This window comes from Oncorhynchus clarkii, chromosome 19, assembly GCF_045791955.1.
Source record: "Oncorhynchus clarkii lewisi isolate Uvic-CL-2024 chromosome 19, UVic_Ocla_1.0, whole genome shotgun sequence".
Lineage (NCBI taxonomy): Eukaryota > Metazoa > Chordata > Actinopteri > Salmoniformes > Salmonidae > Oncorhynchus > Oncorhynchus clarkii.
Genome location: NC_092165.1, coordinates 9,092,153 through 9,117,909, shown reverse-complemented (window position 1 = coordinate 9,117,909; position 25,757 = coordinate 9,092,153). Strand labels below are relative to the sequence as shown.

The following is a 25,757-nucleotide window of genomic DNA, read 5'->3' as shown; positions in this document are numbered from 1 at the left end:
TTTATCAGTCAGTCTCGTGCTCAGTTATTTCAGTTTACAATGTGCACTGTGTAGGGAATTGGTGTATCTGTGTATTAAATTAGTTGTGGTTGATCACAGGTAAGAATGGAATAAGAAATAATATGTGATGCATTTTTACATAAATGGCAAGACGTAGGAGTTGATGTTTATTGGCTTTGAAGAATTGTATTAAATTATAATTCATTACACCTCTGCTTTCTCTGTTGTAAAATATGGGCAGACACAGACTGTGAGATTAAGTTGATGATTAGTGAAGGTTGGAACCTCATTCTCAAGTGTCATTAGTCCATATTAGGTAGAAAACGCAACAAATATCAAGTATCAATGTTTTACTTGTCCTCGCTCCAGCGGGGCTAATCTTCAAACAGATCAGACTTGTTTCTCTCCGTCAACTGTTAGAGGGGGGGACAGGTATTACACTGAGGGAGAACAGAAACAACACATACATACATCAGAATACAACAGAAACATACTGTAAGCCAATGAGCAGAGCCAAGGAGCAAATGGTGAGCACATGTTAATGCACCTTTCCTCCCGTGGTCCTTGCCAAAATAGTAATCAAGACAAAGGAGATGTGATATAAGAGGGAGAGAAAAGCAGGACATCACACCAAAGCAGCCCCTTCCCCCCACCCCCCTGGACAGACAGGCCATTTCTCAGCCGCCTCACTGCTCCTTTCAGCCCCTGGAGGAGGAACAGCGGCCCCCACATCTGTCTCCCAGGCCCAGGACAGACCGGCCTGGCCGCGTCCAAACGCTGCACATCACACGAATCATCCTCAATTAATGTGAACCATCAGGCGCTCCCTCCTTCCCTCCTTTCTCTCCCTCCTCTCTTTTCTCTCATTTATTGCTCCCTCACTTCTCAGAGGAGTCCCCCCTGGGTGCATTCTGGGTCCGCTGTGTTTTACACTGTAGACCGAGGATACGGCTGCTTAGCACAGCGGGGCTAGCTAGCCAAAACGTTAGCTTGGAAGCCTTGTGAAAAAAGACAGTGAAGTCAATAGATCAGTCCAAGCCCGGCCAGACGGTGTTAAGATTTAACTGCTGCGGGAGCATCTTGAAAGGTTCTGAACTGATCTGAAGCCTGGGCAGCTCCAAATATATATTTTTTTCTAATCCACTGCGGCGCAGAGGCCCCCGAAATGGCTTCCATGTGCCGCCCCATCTGCACCTCTGCTGGGATGTGGCCAAAGGACCGTCCTCCTTCCCTTTGAAGGGTTGCGGAGGGACAGCTTTAAAACAACCAGAGGTTACCAGACACTCTTTAGGGGCAGAAAGGGAGAGACCCTGGGAAACAGAGGGGGAACAGCTCGCCCTGGGCCACTTGGATGTCAAGGAGTGCCAGAGAGTGACTCACCCTATCTGTCCTGGTAGAAAGGCCCTAAACCGCCTGCATGCAACCACCACTATAAATTTCACTCCACTCGATTAGCGCCCTAAGCAACAACCGACACGTCGTCATGAATATTTTACCAAAGCCTTGAGTTAAATCAGGTTGGAGAGCAACCAGGGAGGCAGAGCCAGGGTATCTCTGGGCTAGTCTGCTTGAATTGCTTGATCACTGTGTCTGGTTCTCAGTGAAAAAGCAGTCACATTCACTCACACTGCAAAGAGAGCAGACCCCAGTCATTCTGGCTCTGAAGGAGTCTCTGGCACTGATGAGCATCATATTGACCACGACCTGCAGTGCCTGGGTTTAATTGAATAACGGAAAAGGCATCAACCCGGATTCCATATCTGATCTGCCTCCCCCTCCCAAGTTCTAGTAAGAATGATGAACGTGCCGCAGCAGAAGGGCCATGTGTAGACTTTTATTGAATCCCACCTGGTTTAGACGTCAGGGTGTCTTTTTAAGGGGCGGCTGGGATGCTATATGGAAAACAGGATGATTCTCCAGGCCTGGGCTGGGTGAGTCGCACTCCCCTCAGGGGGTCATCATGAGTCCTTTAAGATCACCCAACCCCACCTGCTCTCTCCCTCTCTCTCTCTCTCTCTCTCTCTGACAGACTGTTTCTGATTGTTTCCTCTAAGACAGTGTCAGTGTCTTGTTTCCTTTGAGTGTTGTAATACATGACACCATTATCTAACAGCACTACTGTATCATTTCAATTGGAAGTAAACATTTAAAAATGCCCTTTTACCAATCAGATATAATTATGTAGGATAATGCAGAAAATAATGTAAAGCGTTCGCCATCTTTAAAGTGTGTTCTCTCACATACAAAACATTCAGTTTAAATGAGAACATGGTGTTAGCTAAGCGAGATCGCAGAGTACCGGTTCCTTACAAATGTCCTCCGCCCACGTCTGGGTCGACCCACTCCCCTGTGACCCATCATCACCATGCAGGAAGTGGTGCTGGTTGTTCAACCAATGACCTCCGACCTTGCCACCAGAGAGCCAATGGGAGCGGAGCAGGGGCTGGAGACAGCCCTAGCCCTCTGACTTGATGGCTCCAGGCACTGAGCTTTTGTGAACCCCATCCCCCATGGCATCCCTCTCGCCACCACCACTACCCAAATACATTATTCATGGACGATAGAAAGAGAAAACAATTATGGGAGAAAGGGAGGGAGAGAAACAGAACATGGAGGAGGAAAGCCACAAGGTTCAAGACCTTCTCAGATCACAAGGAACTCGTGCTTAACCTCCCTTGAAGTGGCGAGCGTGGGGATAGAGGCCGTTTCTTTTTCACGTTGGGGATGAGAGAGCGGCCGAGGGGGATCAATAGGGGATTCCCTGGTGTCTTCTGGGGGTACGCGGCACGCAAGCCGATTGGTGGATCGATGTGGTTCCCAGGGTTCAACTCCAACGCCACGGCCAGCCAGTAGTCTCCTTCGCGGCGATAGGGTAATACATACAGCCGTGTGGTGGCTGGTCGCATCGCTCTGCCCTTGGTGAATCCGCCTCAAGCGTAGCCAGCCTACGCATTGTAGCCTACATCTATTAGGGCCAAGATGCACTTCCTGGATATAATGTATGTGTCTATTGAATGGCATTATCATAAAGCCTAGAAAGACTGATAACCCCCATTATGACATCTTTAGTTCTATCTGGGTCACAGATCCCCTATTCCACAAACCCCAGAACACGACTGTCGACTGTACAGCTAACAGCCCATAGATATTAATGGTTGATATTAGCTTTGTTTGCCTTGCGTGAGGAGTGCAGGGTCTCTCTCCATTCCCTGCCAAATAGACTGGGTCATTGGTTATGATAGGTGATGATTAGTGATGTATGTGTATGTTTTCCTTCTAGTCCTCTATGTAAAACCTCCCAGCTTCTCTCTCACTCAGCGCAGCCTGTTAATAATAGCGCTACAGCTAATTGTATAATTGGCTGTTTTGTTTTAATCTGACAGCGTTGCCCCGGCCCCATAACAAGACCATCATCTTCTCCTGTCAGCCATCATTTAACATGGCAGGTTGCTGGGCCGGGCGCCCCCGACAACACCCGGCCACCTCCGCTACTAGCAAACATTACCTGGGAACGCCGCTAGCGAGCCAACCGGTTGCAAGATAAATAAACACAGCCGTCGTCGGGCGGATGAATTCCGAGTGACACGGACACGGTGGATAAAGTAATAACGTAGAGGGGGTAGAGGGCCGTCCACTAGATTAAGTATCTTACCGCCGCGTCTCTGCTGTAATTATTGTTTCATTGTCATTAACCTCACAAACTGAGGTTTATCCGCATTGTTTAAAAGGACTCTGGGATGTGTAGTGACAGGGTGATCTGTCATATCTCTGGAGGGAGGAGGAACGGGGCGAGGGGGAGGGATTAATGAGGTATTACTTGGGGTTGGATGGAGGGGTGGAGGGGGCAGTGCTGGAAAATACATGGGAATGAGAGGGCCAACATTAGGCTAATTGGGAGATGAGTGCCTCCTTGTAAAAAGTGCTTCTAATGGCACATTTGTTACTCACGCTGCGGCGGCGGCGCTAGACTAATGCGCTAATGCAGAGTGGGCTGCAAGAGGTGGTTAACACTACAGGGACTTTGTGTTTGTGTGCAAATATGTACATCAGCTGTCTCGGAATTTGAGATATGATATGTACACAGTGTGTATATATATACACACACACACACACACACACACACACACACACACACACACACACTAGCTATTGTGGTGTTAGACGTCATTTCTCATCTTCTAGGAAGTTAGCATTCAATTAACAAGCGGCGTTTGATTTACAAGTGGGTTTATCATTGCATATCTTTGTGTTTGAATGTGGATCGAGTCTCACAGTTTAAGTTTATTTACAGAAAAGTGCTAAAGAGTTGTTTTTGTATATAAAAGACATGAAGCCCAGTCATGATACCATCAAATAGCATTGCTTTGACTGAAATATGCAATGAAACATGTTCTTGTTCATTGTCGAATATGTTATGTTTTATTATCTGTTAATATTTATTTAGAATCTTTGGTTGCCCAGCTCTTGTGGTCTGTACTTTGATAGTGTTACCATAAAACACGTTAAACATCTACTATTACACAGCGTAAACAGAGAGGGGTTATAAAATGGCGAATAATAATGAGGAGTTTCTGAGATAAAAAGCACATGAGGTTTCCCCCTGGACCAGGAACTGTAGTCAAGCAATACCCTCATATTGTTCACTCACTCTGGTTGGTGTGGGGTTCAGTAAATGCAAGCTGGAGTTTCTCCCTCACCCTCTCTCTCTTCCTGTCTGTGTTTCTATCCCCCCTCTCTCTCTCCATCTATCTCTCCCTGTCTGTCTGTCTTTCTCTCCATCAGTGTCTCTCCCCTTCCGTGGCCTAAGCCCCTGTTGACTGTGCTCCAGGAGCATCTGGAGCAGAGCAGAACAGTGGACGGAGGCTGGGCCGTGTGTGTTTTCCTAGCCCCCACTGCAGTATGGGCCCTCTCTCTCGCCGTAGTACTGACCTGTATCGTGATTGAACAACAAGCAGGGATGAAGGGATGGGAAGGAAGAATATGATAAGAACATAAGCCATACTTGTCTGTGTCCGGACAGTGTTCTGAAAAGCACAAGGATAAATTGCGTGTGATGGGTGTTTAAGGGGACTTGGACTGCCATGTGGTGGCGTGACCTTTGAACCTTTGAAACAGCAATGTCTGACTCTCTCCTCAGTGGTTAGGGTAAGTGAGGAACATTTATTGTTGATTGATCAGTGTAGGCCTACCTTTTTATTGGGCATCTTCTAATCCATAACCTACCTCTGATAAAATTTGCTGTATTGTATTTCATTAGTGTCACTTTGTAACAGTAAACAGATCCAAAATAGTACCACGCATATTGGAATGTGTCATAGCTATTCCATTCTGCACCAATCATTTGGTGAGTTTGTGTCCCTTGTGCGTACATGCCTGTTATGTACTTGTCAGTGTATTAACGTATGTGACCCTTATTCTACGACTCTCGTTGTACATTTCAAAGTGACTATATCTGAGCAATTCTCTCCATTTCTTATCTTTCTGCCTAATTATACTTCACTTTTTTCAATGGAATCCGATGGAAATCCACATGCCCCAACGGCCGTGCAGCTATGAAATAATAGTGCCCAGGCTACAATTTAAAGTCATATACCTCCAAGCGAAAAACTCACACACACAGAATGAAAGTGTAAAATGTTTTTTTAATGTATATTTAACAACACATAACCCCAGTTACTATTGATGTTTCGTCTCCCAAGGATTAATTTGGCTTCTATGTCTAAGGGCATGATGTGCAACCACTCTCTATCTACCCCCCCTCTCACTCTCTCACACACACACACACACATGAACACACACACACTTCCTTTTCCATTCTCTCCCTCCCTCTGTCTTGTTAAACATTTATCTTGTGTTTTTCCCTTTAAGGCCCTTTGTGATGTATTTTTACACCCTCTTAGACTGTTGTATCTCTGATAGATTCTGCCAGGCAGGAGAGAAGGAGCGGGGTGTGAACGGGGAACAGTACCCTAGCGTTGCTTCTAATTGTTGTGGTTGCACTGTCGTTCCCTTGAAGTCACACTTGACTGGGCTGCAGAGGTCCCACAGGACCATGCAGAGTAAACTGTAGTGTTTATCCCCACCACTCATATAATAAACACACACACACACTCATGCATACATACATACATACATATATGCACACACACTCACACCATTCACAAAGTAGCAGCTCTGTAGTGCACACAGCCCCGTTTTCTTCCCATGTGAACAAGCAATGTGGGACTAAAAAATAAAATGTCTAGATAATTGATTAGCACTAATGTTGAATCTCATACTAACACCTGTTAAAGTCTGTCAATCAAATAAGTTGTTTAGTTGACAGGATGTGCCAATCTCTGTTAGTGATTTGCTGGGTTCCACCCTCCCAGTACACAGTCAGAGCACCAGTGGGTTCAGAGTCTGAGACAACAGAACTGGGTCAGTATTCTGTGTATCAAAGCTCTGAGCCCGACCGCAAACTCCTTCAGTTCAGGTTCAGGTCTTGCCAAGATTCCTTTCCCAGAATCCATTGCCATGTCTCGACGTTTGGCAATTGACTCGCATGTTTGTTCAAAACTCGAGGCGTTTTATTTTTCTGTGGTTAATAGCACCATCTCCAAAAGAGACGGCCGCCAAGGAAAGTGCTCCTCTTGGAATAATGCTTAGAGCTCTCCCATCGGAGTCATTCTTTTCTCCCAGGATGGAAACTTTGTTTCCCACGCTTCCACAGGGCTCCACAAGCACAGGGTTGGGAAACACCAAGGCCGATGTAAAATATGTCCTGTCAACATTTACTTCATTACATTTCCCGTTCCCTCCCACCTTCTCTCCATAGGCAGTGTAAATGCAAGCACATGCGTTTTCCTCTTGACACGGTCACACTGATAAAGTATGGCTGCTTTATTAGTATTGAATCTAATGGGAGATATGCATCCCGTAAACCTCATTAACATAACAACTGATCCCAGGTCTGTTCTTAATGAAAGTGATGCCAGATCGGTGTCACCTCCAAAGACGCATTTAAATTAACATGGATGTTCTTATTTTAATGTCAAAGTCGACTTAACCCCTCATAGACTGATATTCCTAACTCCATTTTACTTTGTTCATTAGATTCCCTCAGAGATAAGAGGAAACTATGAAAAATGGTTGCCAAGTAGCAAGGTACGATTAGTGACTCGCGCTAATTAATCCATTCTTTCTTTTAGCAGCCTTTTCTCTCCCCGGCTGTCATCGCGGCAGTAAACATAGCGGAGCTGCGTGCCGTGCGCTGTTCTGAGGGACTCTCAGCGAGAGTTCACATCTTTCACGGGCTGTTTTTGTTAAACAGTCTCACAGCGAATAGATCAACGTCCCCAGAAATGGTTAGAATTCACAGGTACCCACTAATAGCCCACCAGCCCCACCGGCCCCAGCGGTCTCCATTTGTTTGCTTTTAGACTTTATTAAACTCTTCCTGTTCCTCTCCCTGTGTGCCTAATGACTGTGTATGCATAGCTGATGAAAGGTAAAGAAGGAAGGAGAGAAAGGGGGAAGGGAAAGGGGGACAGGGAAGAGGAGGAGGGTTATTATCAGAGCTCTATTATCAATCTTTACTTGTCGCTTCAGGGGCCTCTGAATTTCATGAGCCGATAACAACACCCCTTCCCTACCCCCTTCCACCCCGCTCCCTCTCGACCTCAGACCGACCACAGTGATTATGCACAATCAATAACTTTTGTGTGTTTTGTCTATTCTCTCTCGTCTTTCCATTGGGCCTCTAGGATGCTGCGGGCAAGGTGCTGGACCGCTGGTCCATTATGTCTCGGGAAGAGGAGATCATCACCCTGCAGCAGTTCCTTCGTTTCGGAGAGACCAAGTCCATCGTAGAGCTGATGGCCATCCAGGAGAAGGAGGGTCAGGCGGTCACCGTGCCCTCCTCCAAGACCGACTCAGGCATCCGGACGTTCATCGAGAGCAACAGCACGGGACGCGGTCGAAGCCCAGGCCTCCTCAACCACATGGAGACCAGCAGCCCGTCCAGCATCCACCACTTTGAGAACATCCCTAACAGTCTCGCCTTCCTGCTGCCGTTCCAGTACATCAACCCTGTGTCAGCCCCCATGCTGGGCCTGCCCCCCAATGGCCTGGCGCTGGAACAGTCGGGCCTCCGGGTCCTCCACGACCGGGATCGCGAGGCCAGCCTACCCAACCAGGGCGAGCCGGTGGAGAGCAGCGAGTCCGAAGTATCCCTCAGCCCTTTCCGCAGCAGCGGTCAGAGCCCCAGCCGCATCGGAGCCCTGGGGGGCATGAACAACGCCATCGAGCCCAAACAGGAGCCCAACAACCGGGCATCACCTATCTCGCCCACTCCTTCCAACCAGCCGTCCCAGCAGCAGACGGAACAGCAGCAGCAAGGCCAGCAGCAGCAAGGCCAGGGGCAACCCGGGACCCCACGGCCTAGGTCCAACTCCCTCAACGACCACCAGGCCCACCACCACTTTGTGAAGAGCGAGCAGTCCAAGAGCATTACCCACTCATCCTTCTCCTCCAAGATGCACCGCATGCGCCGCATGGGAGCCACCTCACGCAAGGGCCGTGTGTGCTGCAACTCGTGCGGCAAGACCTTCTACGACAAAGGTACGCTGAAGATCCACTACAACGCCGTACACCTCAAGATCAAGCACCGCTGCACCATCGAGGGCTGCAACATGGTGTTCAGCTCGCTGCGCAGCCGCAACCGCCACAGCGCCAACCCCAACCCACGCCTGCACATGCCCATGCTGAGGAACAACCGCGACAAGGACCTCATCCGTGGGTCGGGCCCCGGCACGCCCGTCATCTCCAGCGCCAAGAGCGGCTTCACCCTCACCAGTCCCGGACGGCCGCCTCTGGGCTTCACCACCCCGCCCCTGGACCCCATGCTCCAGTCACCCCTGCAGAGCCCACTGGTCTTCCCCTCCCTGAAGTCGGTGCAGCCCATCCAGCCGGTGCCCCCTTTCTACCGTACGCTGCTGTCCCCACAGCACCTGGTCAGTCCTCCAGTGTCACTGCCCACCAGCCCCATCCTGCCCTCCACCACCAACAGCACCTCTCTGATGGACCAGCAGCATCAGCTCCTGGCTGCCGCTGCAGCCGCAGCCTCCCACAACGCCCACAATATGTCTTCTGAAGGTGGGCTAATGTCCCACCACAGGCTGCCCACCCCCAGTATCCCCCAGCAGGATCCAGCTGCTGCCACCAACACGGACCCCACGCCCAAGAAGAAGCCCCGTAAGTCCAGCATGCCGGTGAAGATCGAGAAGGAGGTGATTGACGTGGCGGACGAGTACGATGAGGACAAAGACGACGATGATGACGACAGCTGTCACCACCACCACCACCACCACCACAACCACCCCTCCTCCCACCTCCACCACAACAACATCAATGGAAACCGCAACAACAACAACAACAGCAGAGGAGGGAACAACAACGGCCACCACAGCGGCGGCAGCGGGCACCAGTCCCCCTCCCAGGATGAGATGAGCCCAGGCCTGATGAGGGGACACCTGATGAGGCACGACCAGGACGACTGCCGGGGAGAGGGACCCGGAGGCGAGGGCGGCAGGGGCGAGAGAGGAGGCCCAGGCGGTGAGATCCGCTGCATGGACAGCTTCACCTCCGAGGACCAGGACCACGAGAGAGACTTTGAGAACGATTCTGAGACTTCGGACTCCAAGATGTTCTACCGCGAGGAGATGATGGAGGTGGAGGAGCAGCACCAGAGGCTGAGGCTCAACTCCTCCAGGAGCTCCAGAGTAGGAGGAGGCAACAACCTGGAAAAGGACCAGGAGGACCTGCAGGCCAGAGATGAGGAGGCGCAGCTGAGGAAGGAGATGGAAGACCCCAAGAGCCGCACCTCACCCTCACCCCACCAGCCCGCCATCAAGATTAAGGAGGAGCTCAACGACCCCACCTACGACATGTTCTGCATGAGCCAGTACGGCCTCTACAACGGGGGCATGGCGGCTGCCGCAGCCGCCGCCGCCAGCATGGCTGCCCTTCACGAGAGCTTCATCTCCTCCATGAGCTACGGCGCCAGCCCGCCCAAGTTCCCCTCCTCGCACTCCCCCGAGGGAGAACTGTGCACCAGCCCCAACTCCAACGACCCCAAGATCTGCTACGTGTGCAAGAAGAGCTTCAAGAGCTCCTACAGTGTCAAACTGCACTACAAGAACGTGCACCTCAAAGAGATGCACGTGTGCACCGTGTCCGGCTGCAACGCCGCCTTCCCCTCCCGACGGAGCAGAGACAGGTGAGTGTCGTACAACACGCACACATATATACACACTAACAGTGTATTTTTTCTTGGCTTACAATTGGTTCTTAATTTGACTGCCTCAATTTTTCTGACTAATTATTTAAATATCAGTAGAGTATGAATGAATACTATGATACAACTGGTGTTATTAATTCAAGTAACAAAACAAGAATTTGAGATAAACAATAGTGGGGCCTCCCACTCCTCTTTCTATTCTGGTTAGAGCCAGTTAGCTCTGTTCTGTGAAGGGAGTAGTACACAGCTTTGTACGAGATCTTCAGTTTCTTGTCAATTTCTCGCATGGAATAGTCTTCATTTCTCAGAAGAATGTCTGTTTCTGGACATTTTGAACCTGTAATCGAACCCACAAATGCTGATGCTCCAGATACTCAACTAGTCTAAAGAAGGCCAGTTGTATTGCTTCTTTAATTAGAACAACAGTTTTCAGCTGTGCTAACATAACTGCAAAAGGGTTTTCTAATGATCAATTAGCCTTTTAAAATGATAAACTTTGATTAGCTAACACAACATGACATTGGAACACAGAAGTGATGGTTACTGATGTGCCTCTGTACGCCTCTGTAGATATTGCATAAAAATATTTAAAAAAATATATATTCATATATATATAAATATATACATTCGGCAAATATACATTCGGCAATTTCCAGCTGCAATAGTCATTTACAACATTAATAATGTCTACACTGTATTTCTGATCAATTTGATGTTATTTTAGTGGACCAACATTTTTTGCTTTTCTTTCAGAAACAAGGACATTTCTAAGCGAACCCATCAAATATATTTGGATTTGTTTAACACTTTGTTGGTTACTACATGAATCCATGTGTTATATCATAGTACAACGCTGTACAATGTAGAATAATAGTAAAAATAAAACCCTTGAATTAGTAGGTGTCCAAACTCTTTGACTGGTACTGTGTGTATATATATGTATATATATATATAAAATACTAACAATTCAGGCATTCATTACAGGTAGGTTCATTACATGTGTTTTGTCCTTTCATTTTGACATTACATGACGTAATTAGAAACATTGACAATGTTGTGGATGTATGTATGGTGCATGTATCGTTTTATTTGATATTTCATCATATCAGTCATTGTGGAAAGTTTAGGACAGTAGATGAGTTTTCTTGATGAGCTACTCAACTGCAGTGAAGTCTTTTTTCTTACTTAGATGGAGTGAAATTATTAAGGCGTCACCTACCATATGTTAAGTGAAACTCACCATTAGCAGAGATACACTTTATAATGTAACAGGTATACAGTGGCATCTGTTGACTGTCATGTCAAAGTTCAGAGAAGTAGAGTGTCATCGCCAGAACATACAATCTTCCACTCTGAGATATACCCCTGTTTACCTCCCCTCACTCACCTCGTTACTGACAGGTGAGGTAGCATACATTAACGTAGACAGCGGTCTGTCAAGCCACTGCATGTATTAGCGCCCTGCTCCAGGAGGTGAGGCTAGCCACGCTCTACCTACCTGGGCTTGTTCGCACATCCACCCTATCCACACACACCCTCCCAGAATACACACACCCACTAAAGCTAGCAGCAGGTTGACGCCAGAACACAACACATGCTGAGGCTACACAACATCAGAGTGCCCTGGGCTAGCAACTAGCATCTAGCTCTCCAAGGAATTGCTAACAATTGTTTTGTTTTTTTGTATGAGGGGATGTTTGACGTTAGACTTCGACTGGCCTAAGAGTGGTTTGAAAATAGCCTATCGAATATGTCCGGATATTAGGGTAATTTAGGGAATTAAAACTCTCAACAACGACCCCATGGTAGCATCTATAGTGACTCATTAGCATTGTTATTAGCATCATAAAAAACCCGAAGTAAAGGCCTTGTGTGTGACATTGCCAGGTCTATTCCCCTGACCACCGTGTAAACAAGCATGTCCATTTGACTGAACGGTCCAGTCTGTCTTCACAGTGGGGTGTCGGTGGAAAAAGGGCCCTTGAAAGGAAATGTAAATTCATCTCCTCCCCAACGCCCCTCGAAAATAGACATGACTTCAAGTGTAACAAATGCATCTCTTTATCGCTTTAGCAGAGCCCCCCCCCCCCCACACACACACACACACACACAGTCAGAGCATGCCTTTGCTCCCAGTATAATGACATATGCCACATTCTAGAGCTCTAGAAGAGGGGAAGCCTCACTCAACCAGCTCCTCTGAAGAAAGAGATAAAAACATGTTTTGTTGTGTTAGAGCACGCCGTGGTGACAAGTGACACTTTTTTATTTAGATAAAGAGCTGTTTTCTCCCCCTCCTAATCTAATTTGCTTCTCTGAGGAGTTTTTTCTCTAGTTTTTCTCAGTTGTTTTGCCTCAACAGCAACCCTCCACCCGCCTCCCCTCTCCACCCGCCTCCCCTCTCCACCCGGGGTCTTTATTAAGTTCCTTGTTTCAGTGGCATCTGTTCATTCTGTTCCTGTTTGTTCATTAGCACCAAGTAAATAGAGCAGGTGACTCTGGCACTTGTTCAGGGAGAGAGGGATGGAGGCAGGGATAGAGGGATGGAGGCAGGGATAGAGGGAGGGGAAGAGGGGATGGAGTAGGTGGATGAGAGGGAAAAAAGAGAGATGGGTTATAGTGTTAGCGGAAAAGAGAGGGGGAAAGGGGGGATGGAGGAGAAGAGACAGGTAAAATAGAGTTAGCGGAGGAGAAGAGAAGGTGAAATCATGCCGCTCACCTGACGCAGCTGGTGCCGACAGCAGGGAGATGACAGGAAGTGTTATTAAAGGATGCGTTGCCGTGCCGATGCGTGTGTTTGACGCAGCCGCGGATGATGCGTTAGTTCGTTACCCTCTTTGACGAGGCTTTAGGGACAGGGAGCGCCCGGGGCACGAGAGGCCTGCTGTCTCGCATAACCACACACACAAACACATGCTTGTGCACGTATAAAATCACACAAACTCAAAAGCTGATGCGTTCCTACAGATGCAAATAGTCTTACAGAGACTCACTCATTCATTGTAATGTACACAGTATTTTTAATTAGTCTCTTTATTGCACTAAAATAAAATATGATATTAAACAAATAGCCCTGACCTTATGGTTTGATACGATCCAAATAACAGCCTCCCCACAGCGAACAGACATCTACACAAATGTTTAGATACTAAATTACCGTGACAGAAACGCCAATGGTATCGAGGCATCCCAACGACTCACTTCACACATTTCTGAATGAGTGGCGAGTAAGCCGACCAATACCTGCTCAGGAGCTGGACACACATGGCCAAACTGACCAATGAGGAGGCCTAATTCAGCGGCCTACTTCCTTATTTAGTGGAAGTCAAGGTATGAATCAGAGCCCTCCCCCTCCCGTCATCCTTCCCGACCACTGCCCAAGCTTGTCTCCCAACTATATAATTTAGCCGTCCATCTTTTTTATTGGGCGCTCTCCGACATTAGCGCTCCCCACTTGTATTAGCATCTGCCGCGGCGACCCCGTAATGGCCTTTAAAAAAACACTTAACTCCGGCACTAAACGAGGAGGGGATGACAGTGGTGGGAAAAACGAATCAGTGAAAAACAGCACTAGTTAGGATCCTCTGACTCACAGTAAAGGATTTGGTTTCCAAGAGGCAGTGGGTGCTGTAGTATAGAGAGGTGCAACTGTGAGGGAACGAGGTCAAATTAGACTGTGTTTCATCTTCCATCTTGGCTCAAAGATGAACCCAAATGTCTTCCACAGGCGTATAGTGAAGCATGAACCTCAACCCACGCTCACAGACACGGTGTCACAGTGACTGTGGAATCTTGCCCTAGTGATGTGCGTGTGACAGTTTGACTCGATTACCAGAAACACAAGTGTATAAATTCCAGAAGCGCTTTAACATAAGGCACTGATGAATAGATAGGTGTGTAGCAGGAAGAGAGGACAATCACTGCTGTGAACATATGGATCTTAGAAAGAAGACGGTTTTAGACCAAGATGTGCGTGAGTTACACCTAAGTACACTATTGTTTCCATACTTTGAGTGTGTCCCAAATGGCAACCTATACCCTATATAGTGCACTACTTGTGATCAGAACCCTGGTCAAAAGTAGTGCACTATATGGTAAATAGGGTGACATTCGGGACGGATTTTTTGTGTGGCGCATAAATTCCTGGTAGCATATGGGATGTATTACTGAGCCTGCCGCTCCTATGGAATAAGGAGAGAAGCGTAACAACAGAGGGGTATCGCGGGGCCAAAGGAATTGTGGGGTATTGAAGCTATAGTCAGGGCTCTGGCCGAACACCAATCAGATGTGTCCCTGGGTAATCCCTTAACTACATAATGAATGCTGCAGTGTAATTGTAGTTGTAACATGGGAAAATCATTTGGTGGTTTTCATAAGGACTTTTCCCCTCTGATAATATTATTGTGGAGGAAGGATTGGGAAACCACAACGCCTCAGACATTGGTTTGCTGCTACATAAAGTTGAGTTTCAAATTACATTTTTCATAAGATTCTCTACAAAATGTTACTAATTCCACAGCTAATAACATATTATTTCTGATATTATGAAACCAATCATTATTATATTTTAGCACAAATTCAAATAATATTTAAAATAATCTGATAAGTAACTGTATGATTAATTAATACAGGTTATATTGCATTAAATGTAATTATAATAATCTATTAATTATATCACAGAATAATGATATTTAATCTCAGTAAACCAAACCGTATGCCTTCTCTTCATCCCTTGTATTTGAGCTTTAGAATGTAAAATTTCTATAACAACAGAAACCGTATCTGAGCCTAAATCTGCTGGGACACCCAGACATTTGTTTCCAACCAGATAATGTATGCAAAATCCAGGTCTGTAATATGCAGTGCTAATAACCAGCTTCCTCCTCTCCCCCACCACCTCTCCTCTCTCTCCTCACAGCGAGATGTTGACGTCTATACCAACAACAGGAGGTTGTCCAGGTACCTCAGCATATCCCATTAGTCAATTATTTCTCTACAGTGGAGTGACACCCCAGAGGATCGTAGGTAGGCGCATCAAACAAACGCTACCTTCAAAAGCCCCGATGTCAGAGTCAATTAGAGGGGAGGACAAGGACATTTGATCTACGGTATCATATTAATATTTAAGGGAAACAACAAAAGACAATGGGAAATGACAATAGTGTCACAAGCGTTTGAATAGAGGGGGGGGGGGGGGGGGCATTTTGTATCTACATGGTGACGTAGATGTAAAGATACAGATCAATGGCGTGGTTAACTAACAGGATAAACAACATAGCATACTGCTGTTTTATACACACACACACACACACACACACACACACACACACACGGCTAATAGAGTACAGAGAGTCCTCTAACATCTAGCTGCTAGTTGTACATCAATACAGTAACAGTACAGTGTTTCCCTCCAGCCCCCTGGCCACCAGGCGCTCAGCTCAGAGGTAAATGATTGCATATTTATTGTGGAGGGCGGCACACACACACACAGCGGTGGCAGCAGCGGTAGTATGATTAACGTCTGAAAGGCGTGCCGACCAGTAATCATCGGCCTTATTATCCTCGTTAATCATATTTTCCTAAATCAACGACAGGGCCTCCCTCTCTCTTTTCTACATGTTTATATTAAAACTCTTCCTTGTTTTATTCATTTTCATCCCTTCATCGGAGTACTCTGTCACCAGGTGCTTTCCCGCACTTATTTCCCATGATGCACTAGTGTGCGGAGGCCCCTTGTCCCCACACGGATGGAGGGATGCAGAGAGTGAAGGTTAATTACGTTTGAGAGCCACTCTCTCTCATCCTCCTGCCCCTCTCTCTCTCTCCCCTCCTCCTCCCCCTCTCTCCCCTCTCTCTCCTCCTGCCCCTCTCTCTCCTCCTCCTCCCCCTCTCTCTCCTCCTTCTCCCCCTCTCTCTCCTCCTTCTCCCCCTCTCTCTCCTCCTTCTCCACTTCAAGCCATGTGGGCCCAGTCTCTGGTAGAACTTGAGTGAAGCTGCAGTCTCTTGATTTGCCATGCTTAAACAAAGGCCTGATCATTTATAGAGAGAATGTGTTATTTAATTTAGCCACAGATCCCGAGTTCAAAATACAAAATATCTACTGATGAACAGTATGTTAATGACATTACACTATGAAAGGGGACTTTTATGTTAATTTATCTTTGATACATTTGGGTTTTGTGGATAAAGACAAAAAGATAATCAGAGAATCACTTTCAGAAGGCTTTCGTTTGGAACAATAAGCGTCGCAAATATTTCACATTCTGTAAGTAATTGTAGGCTAATATAATGACAGGGCTTTGTTGATGTGATCTGTAACTTAGCCTTCCATCTAAACCTCCATGGTGTGTCTATGGAGTCTGTGTAACCAACCCCTGAGAGGAATATTCCTTTTATGAACTTTTTGATCAAGTTTCTCCAGCTACGTCTGAACTGAACTTCAGTGTGTGTTGCTGAGGTAGTACAGCTAGTAGAGAATAAAGACAGATAATGATGAATGTGTTACCCAACCCCTCGATCATCCTCCCACCTCTCCACTCCAAACCTCATCACATAGCAACCCCACATGACAGCAGAGGCAAAGAACCATCAGCGTCAGTTTAATATGACTTCACTTTGCTCATTACGACTCATTTAGACAGTGCGCACACACACACACACACGGTACAGAGGGAAGGACAGGGCCATTGGAGGAAAGACGGGAGCCTAAAGATGATTAACGTTGGCTGGGACAGACGCGTTAGCTAGCTAGCCTCTCTCTCTCCATCTCCTCCTACTCTGCACAAACAAAATGGCCTCTCAAGAGGCCTCCCCCGTCTTTGGGCGAAGATGAGACTGTCAATTTGGTTTTCCTGCCACGTTACTGGTCATCAGGGAGGGAGAGGTGGAGAAGGGAGTGAGGGAACGAAGGAGTTTGGTTTGGGGGGTAGAGGAATGGGGAAGAGGGGGAGTGAAATAGTGGTGGCAGAGTGATGGAGACAGGGAGATGGGGCAGAGAGGCTAAATCTGATAAATGAAGGAATCTGTGTATGGCCTCTAAATGAGGAAAATATAACCCCAAGAATATAACTGCAGCCTGACACACTTCCAGTGAATATGTTTAGAGATAGGGAGGAGATGCATCTGTCACCGGTGCAGGTGAATTCCTCAGCAAAGTCTATTCAAGCAGCCATTACTCACACCATATTCCACAGGCTTGAATTGTTCCAAAGATGCAGATGAACAATCTATTTATTTATTTGAAACAGTAATCACTAATTGTTTGATTACTCAACAGATCTTTTTTCCCTCAGGGTCAGAATGTGGACTTTGTGAATGACAGTATAAGGACCAGAAGGGACATATACATGTAGAATGTAGATGGGCTGTGTGTTAATTATTCAGTTGTGGTCTTGATATTGTCATCTAGTATAAATGCTGATATCACAGTAATGACATATGGCTGATGCAGTAGTACTTAGTAATACTGTAGTAATTCAGGGTACTTACTGCCTGGCACTTTAGCATGTGTTTTAACCTCATCAGTCAGGGAGCCATGGCAGACTAGAGCTTATGAGCAGTGTGTGGGGTGTGGCTTTAGGGGTGGAGACATGTTGCAAAGGACCCGCCTACCTGAGCATCATCAACAGCATACAGCCCAATCACATCAGCTAATGCCATAGCCTGTTGGCATCCCCACTAAAAACAATCAACAAACCAATCAAATTGAATGTAATCGATGTAGCAAAATATCTAGACCCAATTGTTTGTTTATTGGTTGTGGAAACAGTAATTTCTCCATCTACACAGGGATACATTAGTAGAGACAATGAGTCATGACTATTTGGACCATAAGATAACACCATCTGTGTATCAGACTGTTATCATAGGTTAAAAGAAGAGAGCTAAGAATTTCCATAAGTCTCAGAACATGGATGTACTGTATATTCTCTCTCTCGCTCTCTCTCTCTCTTTCACACACACACACACACACACACACACACACACACACACACACACACACACACACACACACACACACACACACACACACACACACACACACACACACACACACACACACACACACACAAGCTTGCGCGCACAGGCACACACGCGGCAGTGACAACCACGGCCAATCGATTCTCCCCGCTCCTCGATGCTGACAATGCTCAAGTGGACGGTGCTCCTGTTTGCTTCCTCTTGTAACACAGAAAGAAAGGGGTCCCTCCATTCCAATGAATGTATACTATTTTTACCCTCTTGCAGGAGAATGTCCGATAGGGAACTAAATAATTAAAGGCCAGGGACCCTTTTTGGCTGCATCAACCATGGCACTGCTGGTAAGCTCTACTATACATTGTGAATCCATTTGCCCTCGTCCTGTCCTGCCAAGGACGTCTGTTTTTAGTTTGTCACTCCCTCCACCGTGCCCCTTGCCTTGCATGAAACCCCTCATATTTAAAAGCACTGCTTGATATTCCTTAGTCATTGCTTACTTTTGTTTAATTTCACTTTAAAAGTCTTGATTTCATTTGAAAAGTCCCCTAACATGTTGTATTGTGGACAGTGGGATGTGTATACTGTGCCACTTCCATATCTGGCACCAGTTATTACACACTTATGTTTACCTTTCTTTGTCCATTTTATTGTGACATTTGCTGTGGTGGAGCCTGCATCACTCCCAGTCTGAAATGGCAACTGTGGAATTGGAGGGAAGAGGCATTGAATTTGAGCTGTCAAAACACATTTTACCTCACATCTTTTGGCATGGCTTTGCAATGCAGACTGCTACACCTCACAAACAATACCCTTTAGCTCTAGCAAGCTGTAGCACGACACCAGATCCAGGCTTACACTTCCTTGTTGTGAATTCGATGGCGGTGGCTATGCGTTATGAGATACTACTGCTCTCTGTGTGAAAAAGCGGACATTTTTATTTCTTATTAAAGCGAAGGGGATACATGGGGATCATATGTTTAAAAGGGGAGGCCTGATAAAGCCCCTTCCAATAGGGAGCCAGTGTGATAATGCTGTCGGAGATCTAATACGCTATCCACTTTCCCTCGATTATCGCATTACCACAGCTCCAATCAATTGATAAACTCTCATTCAATATGGTGGAGTATTTAATTGAGTCAGAGTCTATTGGATTTGCAGCGGAGCTGTGCTAGACGTGCTGACTGTGGTAAACACCGTGGCGGGGTGCTCTCGCCACACCGCGTTAGACCAGTTAGGGGAACGTTAAGAGAAGGACAACGTAGCTTCCTCTTGATAGGTTAAGTAAGTAAGGTAAAGAGTGAGGAGAGGTTCTAAAACAAGGTGAATCGTTTAGTAGTTATTTTGTCTGGCGTGAGGTCAGGGGTTAGTGAAGAGGACAGGAAGAGAGGAGGGTTATTGAAAATGTAGTGACTGATACAATATCATTCAAATACTTAGAACTCCAAGCATAGGTGCATGTGTTGGGCGAGACAGAACACATGTTTTGGAATGCAAAATGTATCATCTTTCTAAAAAGATCTGAGAATGTTACCATTCCAGTCATTGTTTAAAGCGCTGAAGCACCATTTTGCTTGATTTGACAACTTGTTTAGCCATTTTCTTATGAAAACGATCTCTCTCTACCTCCCTCTTCATTATGTCTTTCCACCAGGCACAGCTCCAACATCAACCTGCATCGCAAACTGCTTACCAAAGAGCTGGACGACATTGTCCTGGACCCCCAACTCACGCCGCTGCCCAAGGACCTGCGCGCCGAGTTCCTGGCTAAGATCTACGCCGGGCACCACTTGGGCCTGGACGCCATGGCAGGGGCGGGCATTGTCGGCGCCAGCCTGGGGGGAGGAGGGCTGAACCGTGACGCCAGCTCCCCGGCAGGCACCGATTACCCCCACCACCACCCCCTAAACCACCACCACCACCCCCTCACCAACGGCTTCTACCACCGCAGTGGCCCCCCAGACGACTACATGGTGCTGGACCTGAGCACCGCGTCCAGTGTTCAGTCCAGCGGGTCAGTCCATTCATCACGCCAGTCGGACGAGGGCAGCGACGAGGGTATCCTATTGGATGACCTGGAGGAGGGAGGGGTCAGCGACGGGGAGGACTGCTCCCAGCATGCCCCGGGGCAGGCAGGGGCCGGGAGGCGGCGGGACCAGGTCGGCGAGGGAGGAGTCGGAGGAAGATCGGAAGAAGGTCTGACCGGCGCCGACCCCTCCTCCTCGCCGACCATCCTGTCTTCCACCGGTGGCAGTGGTGGGATCCTGTGCAGCATCTGCCACAAAGTGTACAGCAACAAAGGGACCCTACGCGTGCACTACAAGACTGTGCACCTGCGCGAGATGCACAAGTGCAAAGTGGCCGGCTGCAACATGATGTTCTCCTCGGTGCGCAGCCGCAACCGCCACTCTCAGAACCCCAACCTCCACAAAAACAACGTGCCCTTCACCACCATGGTAGACTAGCCCAACCCCCTGGCCCTCGTCTGGCCAACTCTACCCCCTTCTTCGACTCCCTTCTCACCCCAAACCATGAGCTCTTACCCCCAGGAACTACACCTTACCACCCCTAGACGTCATGCACCACAGTTCTCTTTCCCTTCGATGAGATCCAGTGACTATATACAGTAAGCGTTGACTTTTGACTTTCCTTCTTTGGAAGAACGAGGATGAGACACTTGAAGTGTCTTTATTCCAAAAACTGGCCCTGCCGGTTTCCCATAAACCCCATTTCCTATTTCCCATATGTCTTTGTTTTTGTCCATCTCCAAAGAATCTATTCAAACTCTTATTTGTGACTGTTGCCTGCAGAAATGATAAAAATATAAATCTTCTTGTTGTATTTGTGTAATGATAGCTTTTAACGGAAACCCCATACAAGAGCATGACTGCTTCATTTGTAAATAATATGTCCCAAGAGGCTATTGGTGTAAAACAATTGTATTTGATGGTTGTTAGCTATTTTTTTGGTTCTCTTTTTTGGTTTTTATGTTACAGTACAATACTTCCAGCGCTAAGGTAGGCAAGAAAGAGGTAGCATCTTTACTAGCTTGACTCATTTATGTTAGTTTAAAAACCATTTTTAAACTGAGAAGGAGAAGAACTAATGATCATGTGACTTGTTGTATCTACTTGTTAGATATGCGGAGGTTGCCGGCATGCTTTTTTTGGGGGCTCCTACACCAATATCATTCTCTGTTCTTTTGTTTTTGTTATCATTTATAGCTTTTACTATACCAAGTCAGTTTTTCGCACTTTGCAACTATACAAGCGGGATGTGTAATATTATTACAAGGACTTTACAATGGTTTTGGTTACCGCGATGTTCGGGGTCTGAGACGGCCACAGTGCCAAGGGGAAATGACAGGTTTATTATTTTTTTTGCACGTGTTCAGTTTCAAAAACGCTATTTCACAACAAAAGACCCATATTTCTCCTGAACGAATCCAAACATCCGGCCCATTTACTCAAATAATAGTATTCAGGAAAAGTCTAAGTATTTCTACTCTACCAGATACAGTAACGTGACTGACCACAAGACAGCTGCTGGTTTTCAAGGCAGAAGATTTAAGTATTGAGGAATTTAGTTTGTGTTATTTTCATTTCAAGGAGTGTAAACCCAGTGTGTGACTGTAATATCACAGTACTTGGCTACAGAGGTTGAAGAAGGCTAATCTTTCCACTGCATGTGGTATTTGTGACCTAAAACAAGCGTTGGTTGAGTGTCCTATTATTACATACACGTTTCCATGCAAAAAATGGCCATCCTATCAGAAGTATTGTGAATGTCACATTGATTATAAAACAAAGAAATAGTCCTTAAACTGTGACCAAAAGGAGCATTGGTTTTTAAAACATCTAGAATTTTCCGCCATACAGTTGTACTTTAACTTAAGTTGATATGATGCACTTGAGTCTTAAGCATTTTGCTATATTTTTTCAGTATTGATTTCCATTGCTGATTGTCAGCTTCAAAGCTGAACTCTGTGAAACTCTGTCGCCATTGCCTGGCTGTTTTCGGAGTTATTTGCAGCCATTTTCCTTGTTTCCATACACATCTTAAGGTACAAATGTTTCAGATAACTAGGCAGCCAGGGGAAGGGGTATTTATTGGCGGGTGATGTCATCTTGATGCAGATGTCTTGTCCAATATCAATTCCTTTTTTTTTCCAAGAAAAGAAAAAAAGAAAGACAGATCGGTCTTCATTTTGAGTCTGTGCCCTTGAGTTGATGGTTATTATTGTGTTTTTGTCGTGTTACTATGGATGTGAAAAAATTGAGAGCTCCTCTTTCTTGATTGGTGCTTATCTAAAGGGGATAAAAACGCACAGTGTTACGTGGTATACAGTATTCAAACCCCCGTTATATCCATGAAAGTGTTGGACAGTTTTTTTTTATGACTATTTTGCAATGGGCATGATGGACCCTTTGATGGACACGTTGGTGTAAACTCTTAAGACTTCTCCTCTCTCTACCAACCTCCACGACACTGGCAGCAGGCTTCACCCCTCTCCTCTCTCTACCAACCTCCACGACACTGGCAGCAGGCTTCACCCCTCTCCTCTCTCTACCAACCTCCACGACACTGGCAGCAGGCTTCACCCCTCTCCTCTCTCTACCAACCTCCACGACACTGGCAGCAGGCTTCACCCCTCTCCTCTCTCTACCAACCTCCACGACACTGGCAGCAGGCTTCACCCCTCTCCTCTCTGAAGAGAGAGAAAGAGCTGAGTGAAAGGGGTTGCGGAGGTGGAGGGCTGACTTGAGAGGAAGAAAGGATGACAGTGAGTATCATTAAAAATGTGCTGTTCCACCGTTACCTGGAGGCCTTCTGACGCTGATCTGTCTAATAACTCACTTGTCACTTCATTACACCGCCAGACGTGAATGTTGCTGACAGGACTGTGACGCCGACAGAGATCCAAACCGGTCTCTCTCTTTCACCGCTCTCTCTCTCCCTCCCTGAGAGAAAACACCCCCGCCCCCCTCTTCCCCCTCAACCCACTACTCACCCCCCTCCCCTCCCCCCCTTCCCGGGTCCTTTAGGGATACCGACTAATAGTGTGCTCTTAAGTTCACAAAATGGCCATCGCCGTAGAAAAAGGATGTGTAATTGCCTGTTTATCCCAGGTGAAGGAAAAACTTTGTACAGGAACCTTCGGCAACACCCTGGAGTGGCACTGAGGCGCAGCCTGCCTCATTTGCTCAGTGCACCGTACTGCACCTTACCGCCACGTGCCCAGCCGGAGAAGTACAGAAGTGTCACTCCAGGAACCCTGCTGACAGCTGTCTCTCTTTCACTCTCTCTCTCTCTCACACCCACACTCTCAACAAGAGGACTGGTGATGGGCGGGAAACAAGGACACCCCGAGGCAGAGAGGGGGAAAAGAGAGAGAGCGAGCTCATCCACGGTCCATCACTCTATGTAATAAAGCAGTCTGTCCAACGTTAGCATACAGCCTTGTCACTGCAGGGCACGCTAGCGTTTCATTATGGAGAACAGTGGAATGTAGCATTGAGTTGGACCGCAATGGAACGCACTGAGAGAGAAGGTGGAAAGGGGAAAGCTAGTCAGTTGTCCAACTGAGCGTATTCAAGTTGTGCGGAAGTATTCAAGGTGCGGAAGCCCCTCTTTGAAAGTGATGGCTTACGATGAATACCATGGATATTAAAGAACTGGGAGAATGCTTGGGAAGTCTGGTTTGTAATCAACACGCAGTCTATTGAGGAACGTGAGACTGTAACAAGCTAAGAGTAGTCTTAACTAACGCTGCTGTAGCCAGTGACCTTAGCCTGCGTGGTTAAACCTCACAACCTGATCTGATGAGAAAGACAGCAGAACCCAAAAGCTTAAACATTCCTCTTGTCCTATTCAATGTTGTAGACCTCTCAAGCAGCCAGAGAGCTCAATCAGTGACCTGTGTGTGTTAGTGCGTGTGTTTGTTAGTGTGTGTGTGTTAGTGTGTAAGTTAGTGTGTGTATGTTAGTGTGTGTGCTAGTGTGTGTGTTAGTGTGTGTGTGTGTGTGTGTGTGTGTATGTTAGTGTGTGTGTTAGTGTGTATGTTAGTGTGTGTATGTTAGTGTGTGTGTTAGTGTGTATGTTAGTGTGTGTGTGTTAGTGTGTGTGTGTTAGTGTGTGTGTGTTAGTGTGTGTATGTGTGTGTGTGTGTGTGTGTGTGTGTGTATGTTAGTGTGTGTTAGTGTGTGTGTGTTAGTGTGTATGTTAGTGTTTGTGTTAGTGTTTGTGTTAGTGTGTATGTTAGTGTGTGTGTTAGTGTGCCAGAGAGAGATTAAATTCCCTTACACTGACTCCTCATCTCTAGCCCCTTTGTCTCTTACTCGATGGCCATGCCAGCACGCCACGGCTCCTAGAGAGAGCTTGCAAATGAGCTGAGAAAACTGCCCTGACACAGAACAGACTGTCCAGAACAGAATAGCCAGACTAGAGGATAGGGAGAGAGAAAGGAGAGCAGAGGGACTGGTCTGAGAACGAAAGCGGTCTGGCAGGGACCTGCGGCAGTCACTTAACAAGGCAGGAGACATGGAGAGAAGCAGAGAGAGCAAGAAAGCCGTGCCAGCCTTCTTGACTGTCTGGCTGGAAAGTGATGGAGCCCCCTGACCTTTCCACTCTTCTCCCTCTCCTCCTTCACGGGAGACATTACAGTACATTTTCTCCTCTCTCCTTTGAGAGGGCCTGACCCCTAATCTCCCTCCCTCCCTCTTTCTTACCATCTTTAGCCCACTAGGGTCCAGGACAGAGCCCAGTTGTCAGGCCGATGGGACCATTACTGTCCTGGCTCGGTCCCCAGGAGGAGAAGGCCTCTTAAAACCCTCACTGGCCAGCTTGAGTGGAGTTTAATATTTCATTAGGGGACTCTTGACTGCCAAATGTCAGTTTCCACACAACACACCATCACTGAAAGAGAGAGAGAGAGCGATGGAGAGAGGGAAGGAGAGAGATGACAATGGAGCAGGTGGGGTTGTCTAGTGATCCGTTATGGATCGTATACCTCTATCCACTTTGTTTAAGTCTGTGGAGAGCAGGGTAGGACGTTAACCCAGTGTAAGTGGAGGGGGATGTTTGCGAGCTGTCTGGTTAACGTCATCCATCTTGAAAAATACATGTGGCAAGGCTGAAAAGACACATGGGCAGATTGGTGGTTTTACAGATGATACGCTGTGGTCCAACATTACCCTCAGAACTTGGTAACAGCAATTCTACAGTAAATGATCCTGGAACAAATAAAAAACATGCAGAAAATGTGCTTTTTACCCATTTGGCAAAAGAACATCTCACAATCCTTAACATTATAGCAAGTCACCCCAAACTATTTACCAACATGCCAATCTTACTTTTTTATATATAAATAATCTCAAAAAGACTGTGTACATTTTCTTTTCCACAGTGATGTTTTTGTGTAGCTGTCTGGTTCTCTTTGTGCTAAACGGCTGTGTTTCCGCCCTGCAACTAGAGGCCTGCATCTCAATCAACTCTTATTTTC

At 46.8% G+C, this 25,757-nt stretch overlaps 1 protein-coding gene across 1 annotated transcript; it reads left to right on the top strand.

Annotated features, from left to right (window-relative positions):
* The first annotated feature begins 503 nt into the window (after positions 1-503).
* LOC139375538 (zinc finger protein basonuclin-2-like) lies at positions 504-23,560 on the top strand. Its single transcript, XM_071117367.1, has 3 exons — positions 504-527; positions 7,746-10,258; positions 19,911-23,560. Exons 1-3 carry the CDS (start codon positions 504-506, stop codon positions 20,719-20,721), a joined length of 3,348 nt encoding a protein of 1,115 aa, XP_070973468.1. The 3' UTR covers positions 20,722-23,560.
* Positions 23,561-25,757: the final 2,197 nt, after the last annotated feature.

Excerpts from the sequence above, each read along its gene's own strand:
- LOC139375538 (XM_071117367.1), top strand. The coding sequence starts at position 504 with ATGAGCAGAGCCAAGGAGCAAATG. Across the intron at positions 528-7,745 it reads GCAGAGCCAAGGAGCAAATG|GATGCTGCGGGCAAGGTGCT; the intron begins GTGAGCACATGT and ends TTGGGCCTCTAG. Across the intron at positions 10,259-19,910 it reads TCCCGACGGAGCAGAGACAG|GCACAGCTCCAACATCAACC; the intron begins GTGAGTGTCGTA and ends TCTTTCCACCAG.